The 26,238-nt window shown below is 40.6% G+C and overlaps 1 protein-coding gene across 2 annotated transcripts in view; it reads left to right on the top strand.

The window, feature by feature from the left end:
- Positions 1-26,238, top strand: part of CPM (carboxypeptidase M) — a 72,674-nt gene that overhangs the window by 31,452 nt on the left and 14,984 nt on the right. For both annotated transcript variants that reach the window (XM_004479188.4, XM_071218937.1), the window contains 3 exons: positions 15,279-15,376; positions 23,548-23,720; positions 25,082-25,266. In XM_004479188.4, coding sequence (XP_004479245.2) covers positions 15,279-15,376; positions 23,548-23,720; positions 25,082-25,266 — 456 coding nt within the window. The remainder of the gene's footprint in view (positions 1-15,278; positions 15,377-23,547; positions 23,721-25,081; positions 25,267-26,238) is intronic.

The following is a 26,238-nucleotide window of genomic DNA, read 5'->3' as shown; positions in this document are numbered from 1 at the left end:
GTTCACTCCGCTACATTAAGCAACTTGCTCAATACCACATGGCTAGTAAGTGGCAGAGCTGCGTTTCAAACCCTGATTCTAGAACCTGCATGTTTCATTGTTATATAAGGCAGAACTATAGGGATACTGTGTATCAGCTAAGAAGTCTCAAAATGCTGTTTTGAGGCACATAGTATGTCACTGAAATACTGGTTTTGACCCATTTGTGAAATTTTTTTGTTCTGTTTTTATTTTTTTTAATTTCTCTTCCCCACCCTCTCTACCCACCCCCAGTTGTCTGCTCTCTGTGTCCATTCACTGTGAGTTCTTCTGTGTCCACCTGCATTCTTGTCAGTGGCACCAGGAATCTGTGTTTCTTTTGTTGCATCATCTTGCTGTGTCAGCTCTCCATGTGTGCGGCACCACTCCTGGGCCATCTGCACTTTTTTCACGCTGGGCGGCTCTCCTTACAGGGTGCACTCCTTGCGCCTGGGGCTCCCCTACACAGGGGACACCCCGGTGTGGCACGGCACTTCTTGCATGGGCCAGCTCTCCACACGCGTCAGGAGGCCCGGGGTTTGAACCGCGGACCTCCCATGTGGCAGGCGGATGCTCTATCCGTTGGGCCAAATCTGCTTCCTCAGTTGTGAGATTTAAATCTCAGAACGTGATACTAGTGAGAAGTCCTACATAGGTCTCAAATGTGCTATTTTAGATCAAGTTTAGACCTTAAAGGAACATCACTTTTTTTTTAAGGAGGTACGGGAGATGGAACCCAGGACCTCTACATGGGAAGCAGGCACTCAACTACTAAGCAATCTCTGCTCCCCGAGACTTCATTTTGACAACTTTGGGGCTTCCTCTGCTATTGGGAGCTTGGCATCAGGCCTGGACTCCAACTTGCTCCACTTTAGAATGAAAGACTTTCAGCGTAGAAACTCAGAGAGTAGGATGACTGACAAAAACTCTCTGTACCCCAAAGTAGCTTATGGGGAATTGGCAAATCAATTGCCAGTATTCTGGCCCCTAAAAGATGAGTTCTTATGGTAGAAATAAATAGGCAAGAAACTATCTTTTTGAGGATCAAGTTGCTTCTCAATTAACCTTATCATAATTTACAGCTGTATTATACTTATAGGAACCCATAAGAAATAAAAACACCAATGGGGAAAAGAGAAGCAAATTATTAGTCCCAAACCAGAATATCTCTGACATGCCATAAAGAGGAGACTTCAAATGGACAGTAAATGTATAGTTCTTGCTACAAATAATATTTTTAAAAATCTCTTTAAGTACTTATTTGTGCTTTTTATGATAATGCTCAACTTAGCTATCACTGTTGCTGAACTGCTCTTTAAAAAGATGTTCTGTCTGATTGTAGTTGGCCTCTCTCCTGAGGGACCAAAAAGGGAAGTTCTCAGCTTTTTATAGTATGAGGTCTCTAGAGATTTTCACTTGGGGGATTTAAAAACATGAAAACATGTCTCTACATGAAAAAGAGACCAGAAGGGAACCTAGAGAAATCATAATGGTTAGGGCATGAGTAAAATTATGGCTAGTTTTTAAAACTCCATTTTTTAAAACTTCTTTTACATTTATAATTTATAGTTTAAAACTTAAAAAATTCAGAACAAGGGGATTAGATTCATTAGCCTCTGACCTGGGAATGGAGTGGGAAGGATAGAGAAGATTGAGTTGTAAGAAGAGGAAGATTTATTGCAACACAATGCATCTTCAGATTTTTCCTTCCCTATATTCAATTTAAAAAGGAAATATCCCTGAGCAATCAGAAAAAAACCCTGATTTAGAAATTAAAATCACCAAACCTACCCTTTTCCTGTTTATCAAGATATGGAATGGAACCTAAATCTACAATCTTTGGGTTATCTTAGTGCCATGGGGACAAATATATAAACTAATGAACCCCCATATCACCATACTAAGAGTCTAAACCATTTGTTGGTATTTGCTTTGGATCTCAGCAATCTCTGCACGGAGGTACTACAAGAATATCAGGCTACTCTAGATCTAGAAAACTGGGTCCTTTTCAGAACCCACCCAAGGAGGTATACCTTACAGACCAGCTGCAGTTTTCCAGCAATATTGGAAAAATATCTCCATCTACTCTGGACCAGGGTTGACCGTGGCTCCAATTTGTTAATTTATCCAATCATCCATTTATTCACTAATCATTTCTCAATCACCAGCCATGTGTCAGCCATGACTAGATTCAATGAACACAGAGCTACAAAATCCCTTGCCAACAGGAAAACCTGTGATTTTAATAAGTGTTATGAGAGGGGTTGCAGAGGTACAGTGAGAGTTCAGAGGGGAGAGTCTAACCCAGGGTGGTAAGGGATGGGGCTAAGGGAGGAGAAAGGTAAGAAGGGTTGAGCCTTGCAAAGGCAGGAGGAGTTGGCCATTTTGATAAGGTAAGCTGAGGCCTACCATGCAGAATAAAGAGCATGAAAAACGCATGAGGGGTGGAGGCAGATGCTTGGCTCCTTTGGGAACTACATGTCATTAAGAATGGCCGGTGCCCAGTGTACGAGACTGTGGTGGGGAGCTTGAGTCAGGAGGGAGCCAGAACATAAGAGATCTGGTGTGCCATCTGAAGGGTGTGCGTTTTATCTTGATGCTACAGAGAGCCGCTGTAAGTTACACAGTGGAGTAATGTGATTAGTTCCCCCCAAGTAAGAGAAAGTTTACCAAACATCATGCTTCCATTTGGACTTCATTTTTTTCAGATGTTGAAAGTGATGTGAGAAATAGAAAATTAGAAGTTTAGAAACTAGCCTCAGTAGAAAATGGGAAAATTTTCAGGACAGTATAATCAGTTAGTGATTTAAAAGTTTTTGTCAGGGTTTACAAACCAATCTGGCTACCTTGGGAAGCTGCACTTAATCCAGCAAGGCTGTGTTTGCAGGCCACAGTGTTGACTGCTGCTTTTAACTCGGACCAATACCTATGGTTTAGCGAAAGCTTCTGCTGTCCAGTTCAGGTTCCTAATGTCAGGCAGGCTGTGTTCCAGCAGGGGACTGGGCTTCCATTTGTCTACAGCTGCATTTTAATACATCCTTAAAGGCCTCCTTTGCTCACCTTGCTTGTAGCTTACCACACAGCAATTACTTAGATCTTTTTGTTGTGCATTTATTCTCTAGTCATGCACAATTTTGCCCTGCTAGAATTCAGGGCATTACTTCAGCTTTGGAATCATGTCTATCTACCTTCAAATCCTATTGATGGTGCATGATATTTTCCAGAAAAAAAATTCCATGAGGTAATCTTCACCATTGATGTATTACTGTGGTGTGCCTTTTTAAAACAGTTTTTATTGCACTTTAATATTGATTTGTTGGCAGGTCACTATCAATCAACAGATAGTATTAATATGTATAACTCGACAGGTACTAGAAAAACAAAACAATACAACATGTCCAGAAGTTGATACACAGGAAAATTACAACTAATGTAACTTATGGGCAATAGTTTACAGTAATATTGTAGTATTTTTGCAGCCATGGCAAAGTAGATATTTATCAATTCTAAGAGACAATATAGGGGGCAATAAGGGAATGTATTAGTCTTTCAGTGGGTGCTGATGCAAAGTACCAGAAATCTGTTGGCTTTTATAAAGGGTATTTATTTGGGGTAAAAGCTTTTACAGTCCCAAGGCCAAACCATGTCATCAGCAGAGATGCTTTCTTTCCACCAGAGTCAGTTACTGTTGATCCCCGGGTGTTGCGACATGGTGAAGCAAGATGGCCGCCTATCTCAGCGAGGTCCCCCGTTCCCCACCTGGCTTCCTTTTCCTTTTGAGGTTTCGTGCTTAAGTGTTCCTGTAGTCCTCTGTCTCCTGGCTTTGGTTTCTTTTTGGGCCTTTTATATCGGTCTCTGCCACAATGCTCTCTTCCCAATTTCAACTGTAAGCTATCAGGCAGAATGGCTTATCTCTCCCTGGGGCCTCAGTTGTTGGAGCCTTCTTTTTTTTTTATCAAATGGCAGGATCAAAAATGACAAAGCTCTCCATTCCTCTGTCTGTCTGTGTGAGTGTCCATTTATATCAGACCCAGCAAGGGGGCAGGGACTCAACCTGAGTCATGCCTACTGATGTAGTTGAATCAAAACGCCCTCAAAGCAGTCTTAACAGGTCATCTAATCAAAGGCCCCTCAACTGAATTTAATACAATCAAAGGGTATCACACCCAGAGGATAGATTAGTTTACAAATATAATCTTTCTCCTTTTGGGATTCATAAATAATCTCAAACTGCCACAGGGGATATGGGATTTTTCCTTTTGGAGTAATGAAAACATTCTAAAATTTACTGAGGTGATTATAAGACAACTCTATGATGAAAATGAGAGCCACTGACTGTGCAGTGTGAATGGACTGTGCAAAGCATGGGACTGTACTGTATAACACAGTGAATCCTGTGGTAGAAGATGGACTGTGGTTAAGAGAATAAATAGGAAAATGTTTTCTCATGAACTGTAACAAATGTATACTACTAATACAGGGTGTTAGTAATCGGGTAGCTTGAAAAATACACCAAATGTAAGATATGGGCTATAGTTAGTAGTAATACTTTAACAATGCTACTTCATAGTTTGTAACAAATGTTTCACAACAATGCAAGGTAATGGTGGTGGGATGATGTATAGGCACCCTGTATAATAATAGGCATGTTTGATTTGTAAGTTCACAACTTTTACTATCACTTCTTGTTTACGTATGTTCATGTATGAATGATAAAATTTAATTTTTAAAAAAGAAATTGTTCATTTGGATTAAAAGGTAAGACATACACATATTAACAGAAGCTGATGTATAATTTGTGCCAGATCAATAATTTAAATCAGTTTTTTAACATTTCCTCAACTCTGGTTCACCTCCACAAAATCTTAGGGTTCTGGGAACGTCTGTCTGAAAAACCACAGATATCAGTAATAAAAAATGTAAGGAAGATTCAGTGGAAGGAAAGATAATTTTGGACTGAGTTGGCTTCAGAGGGTGTATCAGACAGAGTAGGCTAGATTATGCTACATAGGTGAAAGACACCCAAAATTTCAATGGTGTTGTTATTTTAAAAAATGGAAAATAGCAAGTGCTTGTGAGGATTGGTGAAATAAGAACCTTATATACTGTTAACGGGAATGTAAAATGGTACAATTTTGCAGTTCTTAAGAAGTTAAGTATAGGGAAGCGGATGTGACTCAACTGATTGTGCTCCCATCTACCATATGGGAGGCCCTAGGTTCTCATCCAGGGCCTCCTGCGCCCATGAAGAGCTGACGGCCCGCACCTGCAGAGAGCTGAGGGCCTGTGCCCGTGGAGAGCTAGCGCAGCAAGATGATGCAGCAAAAGTAGACAAGCAGACACAAAACACGCAGTGAATGGGCAGAGAGAGCAGGCAGCAAGCAAGCGGCAACAGGGGGTAATAAATAAAATAAAACAAAATAAATCTTTAAAAAAAAAGAAAGTATAGAATTCCCATATGATCTGGTAATCCCCACTACAAGGTATATATCCAAAAGAATTGGAAGCAGGAAATCAGAAAGCTACTTGTACACCAAGGTTCATAGTGGCATTAATTACAGTAGTCAAAAGGTAGAAGCAATCCAAATATCCATCAGCAGATAAATGGATAAATAAAATGTGGAATATACATACAATGGAATATTATTCAGTCCTAAAAAGAAATTCTGATACATGCTCATAATGGATGAACCTTGAAGACATCATGTTGAGTGAAATAAGTCACACACATTGGAACAGATATTGTATGATTATACTTATATGCAATAGCTATAATACGCAAATTCATAGAATGTAGAGTACAGGCTACCAGGGGCAGATGTGAGAGGGAAAGGAGAATTAGTGCATAATGGGTATAGGGTTTTAGGTTGGGGTGATGGACGGTGGTGAGGGTAGCACAATATTGTGAATGTGATTAATCCCACTGAGTGGTATGCTTGGGAGTGGTTGAGATGTTTGAGGCAGATATTACACGAGTAAACAGAAGGTATGTGCTGTGTATATCTTTCTACAGTTAAAGCAAACAAAAAAAGAGCAACTAAAGAAACAATGGAAATTAAATGCAATACATGATCCTGGGCTGGCTCTAATAGTGGAAGCGAAAGGGCCTAAAAGGACATAACTGGTACATATCAAAGATTGGACTATACACTGTAAACTTTACATCAATGTTAAACTTCTTGCACTTGATCATTGTACTTAAGGTGGTTACATAAATGAATATCCTTGTTCTTAGGAAATGTACACGGAAGTGTTAGGTTTTCAAGGAGCATGATATTACAACTTTCAAATGTTTAGAAAATAGATAAATATATGATGGATGGATACAGATAAAATAACGGCAATTGAAACAGAATGTTAAAAGTTGGTGGATTGTGTATCTGTATGGGGAGGGTATGTTGGAGTTCTCTGTTTGAATTTTGTGTTATTTTTGCCATTGTCCTGTAAGTTTGAAACTATTTCAAAATAAAAGGTGTTTTTTTTGTTTTAAATCTCAGTAGTTTATAACAGTAAAATAAAGGTGTATATCTCATTCACATTATGTGTCGAATATCAGTTGGTTGTGACAACATCCATCACCTTCCCTCCAGAACTGACAGCGCTTCTATTATCAGAATATTGCCTGGCTTGCCATGGAGGGAAAAGAGATGATGAGCATGCATTGGCTCTTGAAGCTTCTGCCCAGAAGTGACACATGTCCTTTCTACCTGATTTCATTGGTCAAAGCAAGTTATGTGAGCACCCCTGACTTCATCAGAGTACTGATGAACTGATAACTAGCAATACAGTCTACCACAGAGGTCTTTACTAGGAACGTGGCCAAGCCTTGGTGGATGGCCGTGACTTACCATGGTAGACACAGTAGTGGAGGACAGGAAAGCTGTGACAGCTTGGACGATGCCGATGGCATCGTTAAGAAAGCAAGTTGTGTCCACATGAAACCCTTAGAAAACTAACTGGAAGGCAGAATGGTTTGCACTGCCATAGCTGTTGATGCCGTTTTTATAAAAATATTCTGAAGGAAGAGAAATCAAGGTGAGTCACAGTAGTCTGGGAAAACTTTTGAGAGTTAGGTTTTGTGGAATTCATAGGATTTGAAAGGGCAGAAAATCCAGTCAGGCCATTTTAGGCTGAGGATAACATGAATACAGATGAAGAGGTGAGCCTGGACATAGGGGGACAGAAAGGACCCTGATGCTGGTGGGAGCTTGTGTGTTAGCAGATTGTGGGAGACATGAGTGGCAGTCAAGTGGTGGAGGACTCTGAAAGCTAGCGGGAGCAATTTGGCTCAGTATACTAGTGTTTACAAGAAAAAAATAGTCCTCCTGGTGCACCAATAACTTTGGAAATGCTACAGTAGACCTTAATGAACATCTACTATGTTCTCAACACTATTAGGTGTTCAGAACATAGCAGGAAACACAACAGGCAATGCCCTGTGATTACATTCTCATTGAGGCAGATATTACACAAGTAAACAAAAACACAATCTCAAGGAGTGAAAAATGTATGAAGAAAAATCACACAGAGAAAGATCAAGGAATGGGCGGCGGCGGAGGCGCAGCTGGAGGGGAGGGGCCAGGGAGATGACGAGGTACTTAGGAAGAATGATGGACCTGAGATTGTCGTGGGCAACAACCAGCCCTCACGCCCACCCTGTAATATTCAATAACACAGCCAGCACTCTGCTGATTAAAGCCTCCTTGTCCAAGCCTGGCCTGTGTAGACGCCAGAAATGCCGAGTCAAAAGAAGGTGATCTGCCCTTACAGTGATCTGCCCCTACAGCCAGGGTGTGGGCCAGACAAAAAAGCACGTAAGTGGATGAGGTTTCAGAACCAAGGATGCAGGCTTGACTCCTGTGCAGAAGCCCTGATTCCCCCTGGGCCCGGGCTCACCCTGCAGGTGGCCCCACCTCAGACCCCACACCAGGATCTCTGCAAATGGGTAACTCTGGTGCAGAGTTTCCCATTTGTCCCCATACTAAACTGAGCCACAAAACTCATAGCACTAAGTAGGCTTAAGTCACACCTGCCCAGGCCAAATGAACTGCCCAGCCCCATTGTTGCTTCCAGACAGAGCAGAACACTTGCTCTTACCACAACAGCAGCAGGGCCACTGGGACACCCAACTCCCTTCTGAACCCCCAGACTCCTTCCTTGACAAGTTCCTCGGTCCATAAAATCAGGAATTCCCAGTCCACTGGAGGTGGCAACTGAGTTTCATTGAGATCATGTGGCTGGCTTGGGGGAAATCATCACATCTGTCCAAGCGTGGGTTCTCAGCTTTGCAGGTAAAGGAACAGGCAGGCTGCGCATTCGCCTTGATTGGTCAGTACCGACTCCACTCAGCGCAGAAGCCACGCTGAATGCTGGGCAGTTTGCCATGAGGCGAGGGCCTAACACATGAATTTTATGTCCCAGAGTCAGGGTATGTATACAGCAGATGGATTTTGTTCATCCTTCTTCCATTGCTCCCCGCTTTCTTTTGCTATTCCAGGGAGAACCACCTAGCAGTCAGATCTATAACGTGCAGCCATTCTAGATTCCACAGCTCTGGGGCAAAGTGAATAAGGCTTGCGCATAGTTGTTATAAGGAGAGTGGTATGGGGTCATAGCAGCTAATCAAACAAAATCAAATTCAGCAAATTGTTCTCAAAGTGCCCCCTCACCTGCTTCCTACCATTTTCCAGGTCTCCCCAGAGAGAAGGAAGGAAAACAAAATCTTCAACGACAGAAGTTTGGTACATAACCTGGTTGGGTCACATGTTCATGTTTCTTTGATTTTGGTTTTTAATTTTGATTTTTCTTTGGATTGTCTACCTCTCAGGTGACTAGCAATGCAGCATAGTGGTTAAAAACAGAAGAGAGACGAGCTAGATTATCCCTTGTTGCAGCAGTTCTCAAACCTTGCATGCATTAAAATCGCCTGGAGAGTCTATTAAAACAAATTGCTGGCTCTACCCCCAGACTTTCTGATTCATTACATCTGGGGTGGAGGCCAAAACTATAGTTCTAACAAGTTCCCAGGTGATGCTGATGCTGCTGGCCCTGGGATGACGTTTTGAGAACCACTGCCTTATTAGGTTACCTAATAAGGTTAGTTAGTTTCTTTGAGTGTGAAAAGGTAATACTAGTACCTATATTACGGTTATTGGGGTTAAATGAGTGAGTCTATGTAAAATGCCTTGAGCTATATCCATAGCCAGTCTGGAAGCTTGGCTTTTCATCCTGGTCTTTGTTGTTGTTTTGGGGGGAGATTTGTTTTGTTTTGGTTTGGTTTTTTGTGTGTGTTTTGTTTTGGTTTGTGTTTGTCATGAGCCACTTAGTAGGAACCCCTTTTCCTCCTCATCAAATCTAGAGGGCATGCAAACTTTGGATGCCGAGTATTTAAGCTGACCTAAATAATGTGCTACTTTCAACTCCATTTCAACATAGGGCTATGATATGCTATATGTAATAAGCTCCTTGTGTATGTGATAGGGGCAATATACACAAGTGAAATTGAAAGCTTGGTGTTAGATCTTTGAATAATTCTTAAGGAAGGTAAATGGAACTCACTTTGTTGAGTACCCTCTACAGGGCAGCCTGACCATAGCCTTGCCAATAGGGTTGTTATTCCCACTTTATGTTTGAGGAAATTGAAACTGAGTGCATTAGGGAAGCTCTTTCAAGCTTTTACTTAGGTCAAAGGGTAATTGTAAGAATGCACAGAAAAATCCAGAAGCCTGGAACCCAGCAGCTAATCCATCACCCTGGGTACCAGGCCTCGTGAATCAGACCATCCATGCCACATACCTCTTGAAAAACTGAAATGGACTTCGTCATCACTGCAGCTCTGCTCCAGTGCCAAGGCCACCAGTCTTTGCTTTTCTCTGGGTCCCACTGGAACTCTCCAAGTAGAGAAAATCCGATGGGGTTAAGTCAACAGCCAGTACGGAATGTCTCTTTGGGTAGCCTTTGATGCAGCAGGTTTCTCTGGACCAGGAGAGCTTTCTTGTTCCAGGTGCAGATCATAGCAACTCAATGCAAAAGAACTGCGTGGGACCTTTTTCCCCAGAGTGGGATTAGAACTCTCAGGGAGATTGAGGCAGCCTGGGATTGTCAGAAGAGTTCAGATTTCAGAATCGGACAGACTGGGTTTAAATCCAAGTTCTGCCACTGAACTTCCAATTTCCTCAACTATAAATTATGGATAACACGCACCACACAGAAGTGTTGTAAAGGTCAAATAGTATAGGTAAAGTGCTTAGCGCAGTGCCTAGCATATAGCATCTGGACTTAATAAATGGTAGGATTTGGTATTTTGAGGTTAACAACAACAAGAAACTGGGAAGGTGGAAAATAGAAAAGAAATACTCAATCTTTTCACTCTTGTAAGGACTCATCTATTATTTGATTTAGGGCTTTGTAGGCAACAGAGATATTTCCTTCCATAGTATTTTTTTTTTAATATTTATTTCTCTTCCCTTGCCTGCCCGCCCCAGTTGTCTGTTCTCTGTGTCTATTTGCTGCTTGTTTTTCTTTGTCTGCTTCTGTTGTTGTCAGCGGCTCAGAAATCTGTGTCTCGTTTTGTTGTGTCATCTTGCTGTGTCAGCTCTCCGTGTGGGCAGCGCCATTCCTGGGCAGGCTGCACTTTCTTTCGCACTGGGCGGCTCTCCTTCCGGGGTGCACTCCTTACACGTGAGGCTCCCCTACGCAGGGGACACCCCTGCATGGCACGGCACTCCTTGCGTGCATCAGCACTACGCGTGGGCCAGCTCCACACAGGTCAAGGAGGCCTGGGGTTTGAACCGTGGACCTCCTATGTGGTAGATGGACGCCCTAATCACTGGGCCAAGTCTGCTTCCCTGGTATTATTATTATTATTATTATTATTATGTTAACGAGTAGTCTACATGGTACTCACATAATTTTGCATTCTGATTTTTTCACATTATAAAATATTTTTGTTATAAATTTTGTACATAATGTTAGTAGATATGCTTTAGTGTCCATAAATTACTTATTGTTATGCACCTAACATTAGAGAATTGGTTGAATAAATAATTTAATTATGTAATAAAATATTAAGCTGCCATTTAAAAAGACACAGTAGAAGTATATTTATTAACAGAGAAACATGTTCATGATTATATGTGAAATGAGATGGTTTTACCTAAAGATCAACTGCCTCCGAAATCTGTCTGGCCATTTAATGCCTCATTCTCAGCAGTTTTCAAACTTTTGTGGCCTCAGAATCACCAAGGGAGCTTGTTAAATGCAGGTGTCAGGCTTCACCCCTAGAGTTTGATTTAGTAGATAGAGGTTGGGGCTCGAGGATTGACACTTTAACATCCCAGGTGATTCTGATGCAGGAATGATACCCTAGCTTTTACCTGTGGAAACTATACCTCTTTTTCTAAGCTTCTCCTACTTTCTCCTGAATTCCTTTAGTACTTTGTAGCACTTGGGGTCTGCTTTCTCGTCTTGTAGATTTTTGGCAATCCTTCTAAATTGCAAACCTTTTCCTGATCCTCCAAGCAAACCCAGTTGAGCACTTGTGTCACAGCCCTGGGACATGAACTCAGGGTTTCTGTCAAACTCCGAGTGAGTTACTGAATAGAGATACTGAGGTATCTGGAATCCAAGTTTCATTTACTTTGCAGTGAAAAGAAAGAGGCCACGCACTTCAGAATTCTTTAACACACCTGTCTTATGAGAATAAAGGTACTCTTTCCAACCTTGATAGAAAAAAAAAAAAACTATTTGTTTTAATTACCATTAACCTGGCAACCAGATTGTGAAAAGTAAATAGTTTGTCCTTTGTGCATCTACTCTGGTCTAGGCCTGAGATAGTCAGTCTTTGTTGGGGTGGGTGGTTAAAACCCTTCAAGAGTCTTATCATTCCAAAAGGACTGTGTGTATATTTACCACATCTACTGGTTGGTTTTCATTCTCAGATTTTGTGGCTTTGCAGTCACGCAAGATAAGTTTCTCATCTTGCAGTCAATTTAGGGGCCATTTGTCCTAAAATTAGGATTGAATTACCCATGTTATTAGTCAGCCAAAGTAGTACTGTTGCAAAATACCAGAAATCTGTTGGCTTTTATAAAGGGTATTTATTTGAGGGTAGAAGCTTACAATTACCAGACCTTAAAATTACTTCCTTCACCAAAGTCTGTTGCCATGTATTGGAGCAAGATGGCTGCCTACGTCTGTAAGGGTTCCACCTTCCTCTTCCTCCTGAGGCTCCAGGGTCCCAGCTTCTTCCAGTATCAGCTGTAGGCTGGGATAAGTCTCGTCTTTCTCCTGGGGCTTGTTTGTCTCCCGGCTCAGCTGTAGACTATCAGGCTCTCTTCCCGGGGCCTCTGCCATGTCTATAGAGCTGTCTCTATTCCTCTGTGTTCCTCTCCTCCTGTGTTTACTTTCCAGAGCTCCAGCATCCAAAACCCTACTAACTCCTCTGCCATGTCATTTTCTCTGTGATTCCCTACCCACCAAGGGGGCAGGGACTCAACGTCCGACTTATGTGGCCCAATCAAAGCCTTAATCATAATCAAGTAAAAGTGAAGCCTCTGAATCCAATATAGTCTAATATGCCCAGAGGAAAAGACCAGTTCACAAACAATCCAATATCTATTTTTGGAATTCATGAATAATATCAAACTGCTACACCCACCAAAGTGCCTCTTCCCTTAGATATTATGCTTTGATTTCCCTCCTTCCTTAACCAAATAATGTTGAATATTCACGTCAAATCAGGTTGTTTATTGCCTTATGCTATCGCTATCCTTTTTTTTGTGTGTGTGTGTGTGTGTTTTTTTTATTGACTTTGTAGTAATATTACATTAAAAATATATATCGCTATCCTTTATGTAACAGGCTAGCTGTTGCAGACAGAGTTATAAATAACAATTGACAAGTATTATGTTAAAAGGATATTGACTTTTTCCCTTGCCCTTGAGGGGACTAGACCATATTTTGTACAGATCTGCAGGTATTCTTGCTTTAAAAGCACTAAGCTACAGAAAAGAATTCCCTGGAAGCAAGCCTAAAAAAAGAACCAGGTTTAACAGTTCTCTCAGAAAAAGCTCTCTCTTCTCATTAAAATATTAACTTTGTAGAATTAAAGCTCCAGATGACCTGAGATTTTATGCCATCAGCGAATAGAGTTTTCTGGTTCATAAAATGGTTCTGGTGAGATGAATTTATAGTTGTCCATGTGGCAAACTCAGAATCATTCTTTGGAACTGTGCTAAGAAGTATCACCTGTAAAACCTTACATTTGTAAAGCTTTTTGTGGTCCCTTTCTTGGCAAGAGTTAATGGTTTCTCCTTTTTTTTTTTTTAAAGATTTATTTATTTAATTCCCCCCTCCCCCCCCCCCCCTCCCCCGGTTGTCTGTTCTCTGTGTCTATTTGCTGCGTCTTGTTTCTTTGTCCAGTCAGCGGCACGGGAAGTGTGGGCGGCGCCATTCCTGGGCAGGCTGCACTTTCTTTTGTGCTGGGTGGCTCTCCTTATGGGCGCACTCCTTGCGCGTGGGGCTCCCCTACGCGGGGACACCCCTGCATGGCAGGACACTCCTTGCGCGCATCAGCACTGCGCATGGCCAGCTCCACATGGGTCAAGGAGGCCCGGGGTTTGAACCGCGGACCTCCCATGTGGTAGACGGACGCCCTAACCACTGGGCCAAGTCCGTTTCCCAGGTTTCTCCTTTTATACCACCTCCACAACAGTACCTTATACACACATCTATTATTATATATATCACACTTTAGTGTAATGATTGTTTATATGTCGCTATTCTCCACTATGTCAGAAACTCATTGGACATAGAGAGTGTGACTTATTGTCCAGTCTGATTCCCTAGTTCAAAGCCTAAATATAGTAGTACTCAATAAATGGATATATAAATGAATAAATGAGAATTCTGTACTGAACAGATGGTGTCATTCAGATAAACTGCATTTTGTTCTGTTTTCTGAAAATTCCTGTAGTTAATACCTTTAAAGCATCATCCTATCATGACAGATTTCCCTAAAATATTGTTATAGTAAATTATGAATAAATGTTTGAAAAGACAAGACTGCTATATGCCTCTCCCTGGGTCCCTCCTGGCAACTCAGTGCTTACCAACATGTGGGGACCCTGATTTTAGGAACTAGATCTGAAATTCTGCAGAACTCTGCTCAACATTAGACCACCAGTTGCTGACAAATTCCTTTCCTGGGCTCTTAAATTCCAAATAAGGCTTACGTTTGATATCTATCATGTACATCCAAGTTAGTTTGGATGTACATAATAGATATCAGACATACCCAAATACCTCATACTAAACTATTTGTACTAAAAGAGCCAGGCAATTTTAGAATTGAAACGGACCTCTTCATTTTGCTGATTTCCTTAGGAACACTGGAAATGAAGTCGGATAGACTGGGGTTGAATTCTTGTCTCTGGGGCTCAAATCATAGCTTCTGGCTGTGTGATCATAAAGCAGTTTACCAAATATTTTTGGAGACCGGTTTTCTCATTTGTAAAGTGCAGTTAATAAACCATTTCGGTTCATGGCAAAGGTTTACCTGAGAGAACATGAGTCAAGTGTTCAGTCTGCACATAGCAAAGCCTCAGTGATTGGGAGTCTCTGCCCTTCCTAGCCCAAATCAGACAGTGACAGAGCTGGGACTTAGGAGTTTTCCTTCAGGCATTATTAGGATGGATTGTGGTTTTCAGTTTACTGGCCAGGACTCAGGGACATCAAGATGAGAACAGAGAGGCACTGTCACATATGCATTTGAGTACAAGCTTCAGGATTTCTTGTTTTCAAAGCAATCTCCCTCTGGGTTACATGTTTTATTGCTATAGCTTTTCTCGCTTGCCTTGCACAGCAAGCTGTGGCACCCTCTCAGCCAACCATCAACTATAATTTAACATTGTATAATTATGTGAATTAGGAGGAGCACATCTATAAAGCTCCAGGATCTCACAGCAAAAAGTGTATAAACATTTTGTAAAAATAAGATCTACGTAGCCGAATAAGTCTGCAAACATTAAAACCACATTCTAAAATAAGTTAAATATTTGTGCTAGAGTGAAAAGCATTTGACTGGCATTAAATCAAGAGCATTTTAAGCATGGAGGTGTTAGGCATGTGAACTTAAGCCACCATGAACTATTAACATATTCAGGTGGGAAAAATAGTGTAGTCTGTATCTTATTCTCATTCACCCAGGTTCATTTGTCATTTTAAGAGACAACTTATTGTTCTTTTTCTTCCCTGTAAAGGAAGAAACCTGTGGGTTCTTGTTGTGGGTTGGTTCCCAAAGGAACACAGAATTGGGATTCCGGATTTTAAATACGTGGCAAATATGCATGGAGATGAGGTATGTATGTGACTTGATTTTCTGAAATGTCACCCGAGAAACTTTCCCCCGGTCTCTTGAGCACTGTGTAAATGCTTAAGTGGAAGCACGGAGAGGGTCCCCAGCATAAATAATAGCAAAGAAGCAAGGCCCTGAAAGGTGTTCCTGTGAGGGCTGCTGAGGAATGCAAGGAGCCAGTGTCCAGCGCCCTGGCAGCCGTCTGGTTGTTTACCTAGTGCCCTCTGAGGGTAACTTGAGCATTTTCTTTTTGGGGCTGGAAGAACCACAGTTCCCAACCTCTGAACTCCTGCTAGCAAAGTCCCCGAACTCCCTGGGAGGTGGTTCTTCCCCGCTCCAGGTAAAACATCAGGTATTAGTGGTCAGAACAATCATAAGATCCCAAACTGCTATCCGAACTACAAAAATTTGGCTTTTTGGATCCTTTTGTCACTTTCTCTTGATCTAATATTCTATGTTTTCAATATCTAAGTTTATACAATTAAATGTAGGTTTCTCTCAAACCCACCCTTCGATAGTTTCTTAAATCCCTTAATTGTGCCTTGCCTCTTATCTAGTTTAGTAGCAATAAACTATTTTTATTTTATTTTATTTTATTATTTCATCTTTTGAAAAATACCTTTACCACTCTTAATTGTGCAGCCATTCTTGCTGGGCAGTTGAGCACGTTCGCCTCTTTCTTACTGTCCTTCCTTAGAGTAATTTAATAATATGACGAATGCCGTGTTTTCTGTTTACCAGGATTCCATACAACTGGATAATCCACTGGGAGGGAAAGGCAGTTACCAGTCATCCCAGTAAAGAAAATTCACATAGGAAAGTGCGTAATGCCCCGTAAAGCATACTTACCTGTAAGGAATGTCAAAGGAAACGCATATCCCATTAAGAGCAACCTGCTGACCTGTTAAAACACTTGTGTATGTGCATAGTGTGGGTGGTTTGCCCAAAGCGCAGGCGGGGCTTCCGGCCCCTCTTCACCCTCCCCAAACCCAGGCTGCACCCCTCCTGACAGCCGGAGCCTGCCTTCCCAAGCACGCTGTCCCAGCAGACCTGCTGGATCGGGTGCTTCTTGCTGGACAGTGTGACCAAGTTGTCTTTTATTTTGTTTTGTTTTGTGGGAGGTACTGGGGATTGAATCCAGGACCTCGTACATGTGAAGCAGGCATTCAACCACTTGAGCTATACTGCTCCCCTCAAAGTTTTGTTTTGTTTTTTTACTTTGCAGAACATTTTGTTTGTGTTTGTCCTTTTTTTAATTCTTTTTTTTTTTTAAAGATACATGGATCGCAAAAAAATGTTACACTAAAAAATATGAGGCTCCCATATACCCCACACCCCCAAAGTTGTTTTTAGTAAAACAACTGTTCGTTACAGACCACAGCCCAGCCTTTCCTTCTCTTTTGCACTCTAGGCTGTTGATCAGGTGTCCTAGGAATCCATTTTTTTATAAGAGACATGGCACTCATTTGCTTCAGTAGTTTGTTTATTCAATTCCTGGCATTTCAGAGGTTGCCGCCTGCTACTCAGATATTAATCTCCTAAACTGAAACTCTCGAAGATAAGCAAGAGTCCTTTCTCACCCACCCCAAATTTGCTTATTCATTCCGTGCACTTTCTGGGTGGTTAGTGCATTCCATCAAATCAGGCTCTCGAGTTCACTGTGACTAAGAAATTCTGAGGCTGGAGATTAGGCAGAGGGAGAAAAGTCCAGTATATTTTAGAGTGAGGATCTGAGCACTGCCATGCCCTGTGTGTCCCAGCTGGTGCCACTGTCTGGGACTTCTATGAGGCCACTGAAAAACTGATTATTCTGAATGTGGGATCTTGTATACCTGCCCTCCCCTTGCCCCTGGGAGCTGGGGGAAGTGATGGCCTAACTTAGGAGCAGAGAAGTCAGTCTGGTAGAGGCTCTACCTACTTTACTCATCCCTGTTCTCTCCTAAATCTTTTGGAATTGAAAGAGCATTTTCAAAAATTGTAGGGCAGTGGTAGCCTTCTTTAGGTTAGATTCCTTACTTTTCTGTACAAGCTTTGAACACTGATCTCAAGGATTACGCATCTTCTAGGAGTATATGGACCTCATGTGGAGAATCTCAACTTTGAAGAAGTGGGGGAGATGGAGACTCGTGGGAGCTCAGTCTTGGAGAATCAGAATTTTAGACCCAAAAGTGCTGCTTAAATCCATTCCCCATTTCAAAAATAAAGAAACAGAAGCCTGAAGAGACTTTTTGTAGTCACAGAAGAAAGGCAGGATTTAGAAGGTAGATGTGGAATTGCAGTTTACATAGGGTTATATTCTAAGCAGACAGAAGAAAATAAGGCAGGTGCCATGTTGGGGTCAACATTACTTCAGTCAGTATGCTTTGATGTTGGACGTTTCCCTCCTTTTCATTAGTCCAGCACAGCTAGATGGTCCTCCAGCACTGGAACAGATGATGGCTTCTTCAGCTGACCAGATAAGGTGGTTGATTTATGACTAGGGGCCACATTACAGAAAAACAAAGTTTTAAAAAAGCCTTTTTTAAACATGAGAATACTCTTTACCTCATTGTACCTTGTTTTAGAATTGAGCTGTTTTTTATGCAAAATAATTGGTTATTATTATAAAATCAGCATATGTGCATAATAGAAAAAAAATAAAAAGGGAAAACACTGTGTATGATCTTCCCAAAATTAGCACTATTAATTCCTTATTTATCATTTCATATATTTGAGTGTATGTATGAATTTCTCCCAAATGAGGCTATGCTATTCTACTATTTGTAACATTTTAATACTAGCTACCTTTTAATGTCAATATATTCTATCCTATCTCTATCTTATAACCCCCACTTTCTGTATCTCCAGTTGTTCTCAAAATGTCCCCAAAATTGTCCAAACCAGAGCTAGTTCAGGACCATGCATCATATTTGGTTGGTATAGCCCTCAAATCTCTTCTAATATAGCATTTACAGTACCTTTTCACTGTACTGAACTTGATTAAAAAAAGACCTGGGCAGCTGTCTGTCCTGCAGAATGTCCCATCTTCTGGATTTTTAAACTTGTTAACCCTCCTTGGAGTCTGTCCCTCTCCATCCAGCAGGGGCAGTTAACATCTAGGCTAGTAGAGAACCTCAGTTACAACACACCCCACGGGACGGGTCATACCTTAGAGCAGGGGTTCTTGACTTTTTTTTGTTCCATGGACCCCTTTGCCACCCAGGTGAAAAACAAGACTCCTTACTAAGTCCACACTATACTGTGTATTATTTAATAAATATATCATACACACACTAAGCTGTCCCTCCAAGAATAACATTTTTTTGAATTTCAATTCAAGCTCGCAGACTCCTGGTTAAGAACCCCTGCCTTAGAACATAAAAGCCTCCTCTGCCCCTCTCCCCACTCTTTCCTTCTCTCTCTCTCTCTCTCTCTCACACACACACACACACATACAAACATACAGGCACAGGCAATACTTGTATTCTTTCCTTAAATTTTTTAGAAAAATTGTTAGACTGTTTATTAGTCAGCCAAAGGGGTACTGATGCAAAATACCAGAAATTGGTTGGTTTTTATAAAGGATATTTATTTGGGGTAGAAGCTTACAAATACCAGGCCTTAAAGCATAAGTTACTTCCCTCACCAAAATCTATTTTCATGTGTTGGAGCAAGATGGCTGCCGACATCTGCGAGGGTTCAGGCTTCCTGGGTTCCTCCCTTCCAGGGTCTTGCCTCTCTCTTCCTGGGGCTTCAACTTAAGGCTTCAGCATCAAACTCCACCATCAAAACTCCAACATCAAAAACACTTAACTCTGTCCTTTACCATGCCTTTTACCTATGAGTCCCCACCTACCAAAGGGCACTGGCACAAGAAGTTTACATAATTACTTAATCAAGTAAACCTATGAATCAAATATAATCTAATATGCCCAGAGAAAAAGATCGGTTTACAAACATACTCCAATATTTCTTTTTGAAATTCATCAGTAGTATCAAACTGCTACAACTGTTTATAAACATTCATTTTCTAACTGGCAAATTCCAACTTGATTGAAATGAAAAACCAATAGAGGATTTTTTTCTGCTTTATGGGATATTACTATTTTTTAAATTTTTTGTCTTTATTCATTTTTTTAACATTACATTAAAAAAATATGAGGCCCCCATATACCCCCACCCCCCTCACCCTACTACTCCCCCCATAGCAACATTCTCCTCCATCTTCATGAGACATTCATTGCATTGGTGAATACATCTCTGAGAATTGCTGCACCTCCTGGTCAATGGTCCACATCATAGCCCACACTCTCCCACACTCCATCTAGTGGGCCATGGGAGGACCTACAATTAATATTTTAACTACTCAAAGAATTAGCAGGAAAAGATTCCAGAAGCTGATCTGTTCATCAAGCCCTCCCAGTCTTTTAATTACAAGTTCTTTCATGACATCTACACTCTCATGATAGTTTTTAATATAATAGAGGCCAAGTGAGTTTCAGCATACTCAATAAAAGGCTGTTTAAACTTTTAGAGACTAAGTTTTGACCACATACTTTTTTAAAATTTGGACTTTCCAAGATTTCATATTTAAAGACTTACTTTTATACGAAGGTAGGTTTGTACATATAACATGAGTGTGTGAGATATTTATATCAAGGCTGTAAAGAATCCCTTTGAAAAACATTTGGCATAAATCTGTAGTTACAGAGGCAGTAAAATATGGCCCAATAGCAAAAGGGGCCATAACTGTTGTTTAACTGTTTTTGTAAAAAAAATGACATAGGTTTTGTATTAGTCAGCCAAAGGAATGCTGATGCACAATAACAGAAATTGGTTGGTTTTTATAAAGGGTATTTCTTTGGGGTAGGAGCTTACAGATACCAGGCCATAAAGCATAAGTTACTTCCCTTACCAAAGTCTATTTTCACATGTTGGAGCAAGATGGCTACTGATGGCTGTGAGGGTTCAGGCTTCCTGGGTTCCTCCCTTCCAGGGTCTTACTTCTCTTTTGGTTCAGGGTTCCTTTCTTCCTGGGGCTTGCTTCTCTTTCCTCTGTGTGCTTACTTCCCAGGGCTCCAGCTTAAGGCTCCAGCATCAAATTCCAACATCAAAACTCCAACATCAAAAATCCTCAAATCTGTCCTTTGCCATGCCTTTTATCTGTGCCATGCCTTTTATCTAATGATGTGGCCCAATCAAAGCCCTAATTATAATTTAATCATGCCCAGGTACAGACCAGATTAGAAACATAATCCAGTTTCTATTTTTGGAATTCATAACTGTATCAAACTGCTGCAGGTTTCCTTTAATTAAAAAAGTGATACTAGAAAAATAAGAGGAAATAAAAATAAAAATCATTCAGAATACCATCACCCAGAACAGCAATCATTAAATATTTGCCACAGTATTCTAGACATCTCTCTATGTATATAGTAAGATAATAAGAGGAATTAAAAGAATATAAAATAAAATGTGTCATATATCTAAATAAGGTACATGAAATTTAATTTTACTTTAACAGAAATTATAAATAAAGTGAAACTAAGAGTTGGTGAGCTTGATAAATATTTGCTCAAAATAAGAAATTATAAGAAACTTCTAAAATTCAGAAAACTTTGAAAATGTAATTAGTAAAAATATATACTTGGGGAGTGGATGTGGCTTAAATGGTTGAACGCTTGTTTCCCACATGTGAGGGCCTGGGATCAGTTCCACTGCCTCCTAAGGAAAATGGAAACAAAGAACAAGCTAAAACAAAAAGTGAAAACCAACTCAGGTGAGTCAGTGTGGTTCAGTGGTTAAGCTCTGGCTTCCCATATACAAGGTCCCAGGTGTGGGGACAAGTCCCCTGTCCCCACACCTCAAAAAAAAAAAAGTGTGTGTGTGTGTACACACATATATATATACACACACACACTTAACCTTTGATAGTGTCTTATGCTCCCTTAGCATTTAGAAAATTCCTCCTCCCTCTTCTCCTCTCTCCCCCAGTGCTACTCCCTTTGATAATTACAAACCTTAACTTTCACATTCGTTCTCTACCCACACTACCATGGCTGCTTGATCTAGTTCTACATCCAAATGAATTTCAACTCAAGCCCAGCCTCTTAAGCCTAGCTTCTCCATTCTTGTTTGTTTTCATTTACTTTTGGATGGATGGATTTCAATGCCAGCTCCTGCCTGGAATTCTGCATTCTTGAGTGTGTATGGTTAAATAATTAAGAGAAATTCACATTTAGAAACCCGGCATGGTTCTGATAGTGCTCCTCCTCTGTGCTTACCTTGGGAGTCAATCTGGGGTTCCCTCTTGAACCCTCTCCCCGTCTCTAACCAGCATTTAGAAATGGAGCTGTAAGTGACTCCTGTTCCACTTCCCTCTCCTTTTCCTTTACCTTTTCTCTTCTTCAGTCCCTTTCCTGAAAAGCTCCTTAAGCAGCCACCCTTTTCATGTTTAAAATGACTTACCCTAAGTTAGTTCCCAAGAGGAAGCTTCTCCATGGCTGCTTTAGGGAAGCCAGTAAGTAGACCATTAACGTTGCTTCCCCAAGTACTTGAGCTTCCAAAACATATCTTAGCAATGGAAACTCCGTATGGGGCATGCTTGGCTCTTTTCGTTATTAGTTTGTGGGGACTTTTTCAAGTGACAATTTTGACTTTAAAAACAAACATCAAACATAGATGTTTGCTTTACAATTATTTTTTTAAGCAATATACATATATATGTTTTATGTATTTGCCCATATGTATATTATGCTTTGCAATAAAAATAAATCTACCAGTCACTCAACAACAACAACAAAGACATTGAGGTAAGAGCAAAGTCCAATTTAAACGTATTTCCACTTTGAATTTTATGGCTAGCTATGAATGCTTAATTCAAATATCACAAATTTTCTTAGCCCACTTTCAATCTTTCTGTGTCCACTTGATTACAAATTCCTAAAGTATGGTCTTCCTGTTTTCCAGAAATTGGGATAAAATGAGGACCTGCCATTTAAAGATTGTGTCCTTTGTGACAATGGTGAATTCCTATAATGGAGTTGTCATTGAAAATTATAAGGCACAAGTAAATTTTTACATCTTGAGTGCCTACTTAGGGCCTCTGCAGCACTGTCCTTATTTAATCACCTGTTGCCCCTGACTTCCTATTTACTAGTTCCTCAATAATATCTGCTTTTTCCTAATAGGTGAAAATACCTTACTCAGAAGCCAGTTCCTTGAACCTAGAATTATAGGGAGAAATTGACATAGTCTAATCAAATCTTTCTGTATTATGGCTGAAATGTGAGTTGCTTTTATTTTTTTAACTAATAAGAAAAATAATAAATTTCTCCCATGAGGATTAAAAGTGAGATCTCTCAAAGGCTTTCAGTTTCCCAGTCATGGATGATATATAAAATAATTTTAGGTGGATGTGAATTTTTTAAATTGTTTAATGTTTTAAATATCTAATAGTTTAATGTGTATTAGAAAAATGGCAAAGTGGTAATGACACAAAGTTTCATTTTTAATGTAAGTAAAAATTAAGCCAATTTAAAGAAAATTGTAATGTAAGCAATAGTATAGGTAATATGCAGATATGACAACAAATTGTGAGGATGATGTGTAAATGACTAGTTTCAGAAACACAAGGGTATGGAAATCAGGAATACACAGATATGACAAAAATTGCACAGCTGTGCAAAAGACTAAAGTTTTGGAATAGGGAAAATGGGCATCAGAAACCTTAAATGATACTTATTGCAGACTTGGATTTTTCTCTAGTAAAAGCTACATGTGTCTAAAGCAGTGGTTCTCATTCTGTTATCCACCAAGATGTACGTGATTACAGCTTTCATAAGGATCAGACATTCCCTGTAATCCCACCTCTTTCCCTACCACTCCAGATAGTACTTTGGGAGGCAAGCAAATGAGAAACAATGTAATAGGAGTAAAGCTTTACTCTACTCTTAATTAATTTTTAAAAGACTAAATTATTTACAAATGGGCACTTTAAGTTTTACTAACAAATCATTTTCAGCATCTCTCACAATTGATTTCCACTTGAACAGTATCACTGTTTCAGTGGTCTCACAAACTGCTTATCATCTAAAATATGTGTAAAGGCCCCTTTGTGGGAATTGGTGCTTTGGAGACTGTTTTCCTTTTTACCTCTGACCAGTAATAGCCTTTCTTCTCCTTAACACACACAGACTGTTGGACGGGAACTGCTGCTTCATTTGATTGAATATCTCGTAACAAATGAAGGAAAAGACCCAGATATCACAAATCTAATCAATAGTACTCGGATACACATCATGCCTTCAATGAACCCAGATGGATTTGAAGCTGTCAGAAAGCCTAACTGTTTTTACTCAAACGGAAGGTAAGAATGGACCTGTCTAAAAACAACAAAATGCCCCCATCTGGCAATACTTGGTGGTCCTGTCAAGAGGAGCTGGGTAATGGTAAAATGTCTCACAACCCATGCCAGAAACTCTTCAGAGCTGCTCATTGCTTTTAGGATAAAATCCCCATTAAGGTGTCTTACCTCTCCAAATTCATTTCCCACTCCCCTCACTCACCATGCTTCAGCTCTCCATCATTTCCTTTTGCTACCAGGTTCTTTCTCACCTCAGGGGTTCTGCATGTGCCATTTCCCACTCCTTGCCCCCTTGCACTCCTTAACTAGCATGTCCTCAAGGATGCCTTCCCTAACCTATAATATATTAGATCCCTTGTTAAAATTTCATTTCCCTGGTACATTACCTTCATAGTACAATTTTTAATGTTTAACTTCTTGTCCCTCTCCCAACTAACCTATAAATCCATTGTGCTCATCACTGTTGAATCTCCAGTATTTAGCATAGTACCTAGGCCCTCAGCAATTATCAGCTGATTTATAAAGACTGTAGCCCAAGAATTAAACACAAGAAAGAGTCGCTTTTTGGCTGTTTCTGATTTAAACAGAGTTTATTTTGTTTCAGAATGCTTTGGTAGTTTGGAATTTTTCAAATTTTGAATTTCTCAAATGTCTAGCATGCATATATATTTAAAATTGTTTGCTTTTCCAAAAATAATTAAATAAAATCTTAACAACTGGTTGCCTTTAAGTTTTCCTAGTATATTTAAACAAGACTGTTCTGCTTTTCAGGAACACATTTGTACAAAGTAGCACATTCATGTTGCTTCAGTTATCAATTGCTGCATAACAAAGCACCCCAATGTTTAGTGACTTAAAACAACCATTTTATGTGCTCTCCACTCTGTAAATCAGGAATGTGGGCAGGGCAGAGCAGGGATGGCTAGTCTCTGTTTTACCATGTCTGGGGGCTCAGCTGGGGTCCAGCTGGGACAACTAGCCTGGGACCGTATATCTGGAATTTCAGTTCTGGCTGTCAGCTGGGTTCGTCATTCCTCCATGTGGACTCTCTACATGGCTAGCATTGGGGACTCGGTGTTCCAAAAGGGAGTCTTCCAAGAAGAAAAGCCCCAAAGGGCAAGCACATTTGAAAGCTTTGCCTGCATCACATAAGCTAATGTCCCATTGGCCAGAGCAAGTCACATGGCCCACCAAGTGGAGGGGGGGGACTGCAAGGGCTTGAAGACAGGAGGTGTGGCTCACAGGACACTGAGGCATCTGCCACACCCCTGTATCCCCCTGTGAAGAAGCACCTGGAGCCCCAACCAAAGGTCTACACATTGTACAAGTACCGTCAATAAACCCTAAAAATTCTTTCTTCTAAGGGAAAATCATAATCAGTACGACCTGAATAGAAATTTCCCCGATGGCTTTGAATTTAATAATGTAACGAGGCAGCCTGAAACCGAGGCAGTCATGAAGTGGCTGAAAACAGAGACCTTCGTCCTCTCTGCAAACCTCCACGGTGGTGCCGTGGTGTCCAGCTACCCATTCGATAACGGGGTTCCAGGTAAGCAGGTTGGTTGCCTAGCTCCCGCTTTCTGTGTCCAGAGCTGAACTGAAAACTTTCTGCCTCTGGGTGGAGAGAAATTCTTCTCCCCCGACTTGATTTCTCTGGCAGGGATAAGGGAAAAAAAACTCATTTTACTGACTCTGAGCCGTTGTTCCTCTAGCTTGTAAACAGATAGGCATTATCTTATAAGTAACAGGACCACTGGACATACATCAGTGACATACTAAAATCAGAGTTTGGATTTTCTCACAAGAGACAATGTGACTAAAGAAAATAAAACCAGAACAGTTTACCTTTCTTTGCTAATCATGCGAACAATTACTGCTGACTCCTCTAAAATCCTGTGGGTGTAGGAACCCCGAGTGCGTGTTACCTGGTGAAAGAAGTCAATCTGAAAAGACAACGTGCTATATGATTCCAACTATATGATATTTGAGAAAAGGCAAAACTACAGAGAGAGCGAAAAGATCAGTGGTTGCCCTGGGCTTATGGGGAAGGAGGAGGATGCGTAGGAGTAGTGCAGGGGATTTTCAGGGCTGCGAAACTATTCTGGGGATATCGTAATGGTGGATTCATGACCATGCATTTGCCAAAACCCATAAAACTGTACAATACAAAGTCTGACCCCGAATGTAAACTATGGACTTCGGCTAATAATAATGTGTCAATTGTAACCAATGCACCACACAAATACAAAATGTTCATTTTAAAGGAAATTGTGAGCAAGGGAAACAATGGCTATATTGGAGCTCTACTGCACTATCTGCTTGGTTTTCTGTAAACCCAAAACTGCTCTAAAAAATAAAAGATATTAATTACTTTTAGAGCAAAACAAAACAAAACCTCTATGGGATGAGGTATGTACCAAAGACCTAAATATTAGAGTGATTTCATTTAACTCCTTCAGTACCTAGAGAAAGTTTATTTACCTCAAGAACTTAACAAAAGTACGAAAAGGACATTTAATTT

The sequence above is a fragment of the Dasypus novemcinctus genome, chromosome 12 (assembly GCF_030445035.2).
Source record: "Dasypus novemcinctus isolate mDasNov1 chromosome 12, mDasNov1.1.hap2, whole genome shotgun sequence".
NCBI classification, from domain to species: Eukaryota; Metazoa; Chordata; class Mammalia; order Cingulata; family Dasypodidae; genus Dasypus; species Dasypus novemcinctus.
This window is presented reverse-complemented; position numbering and strand designations above follow the sequence as displayed.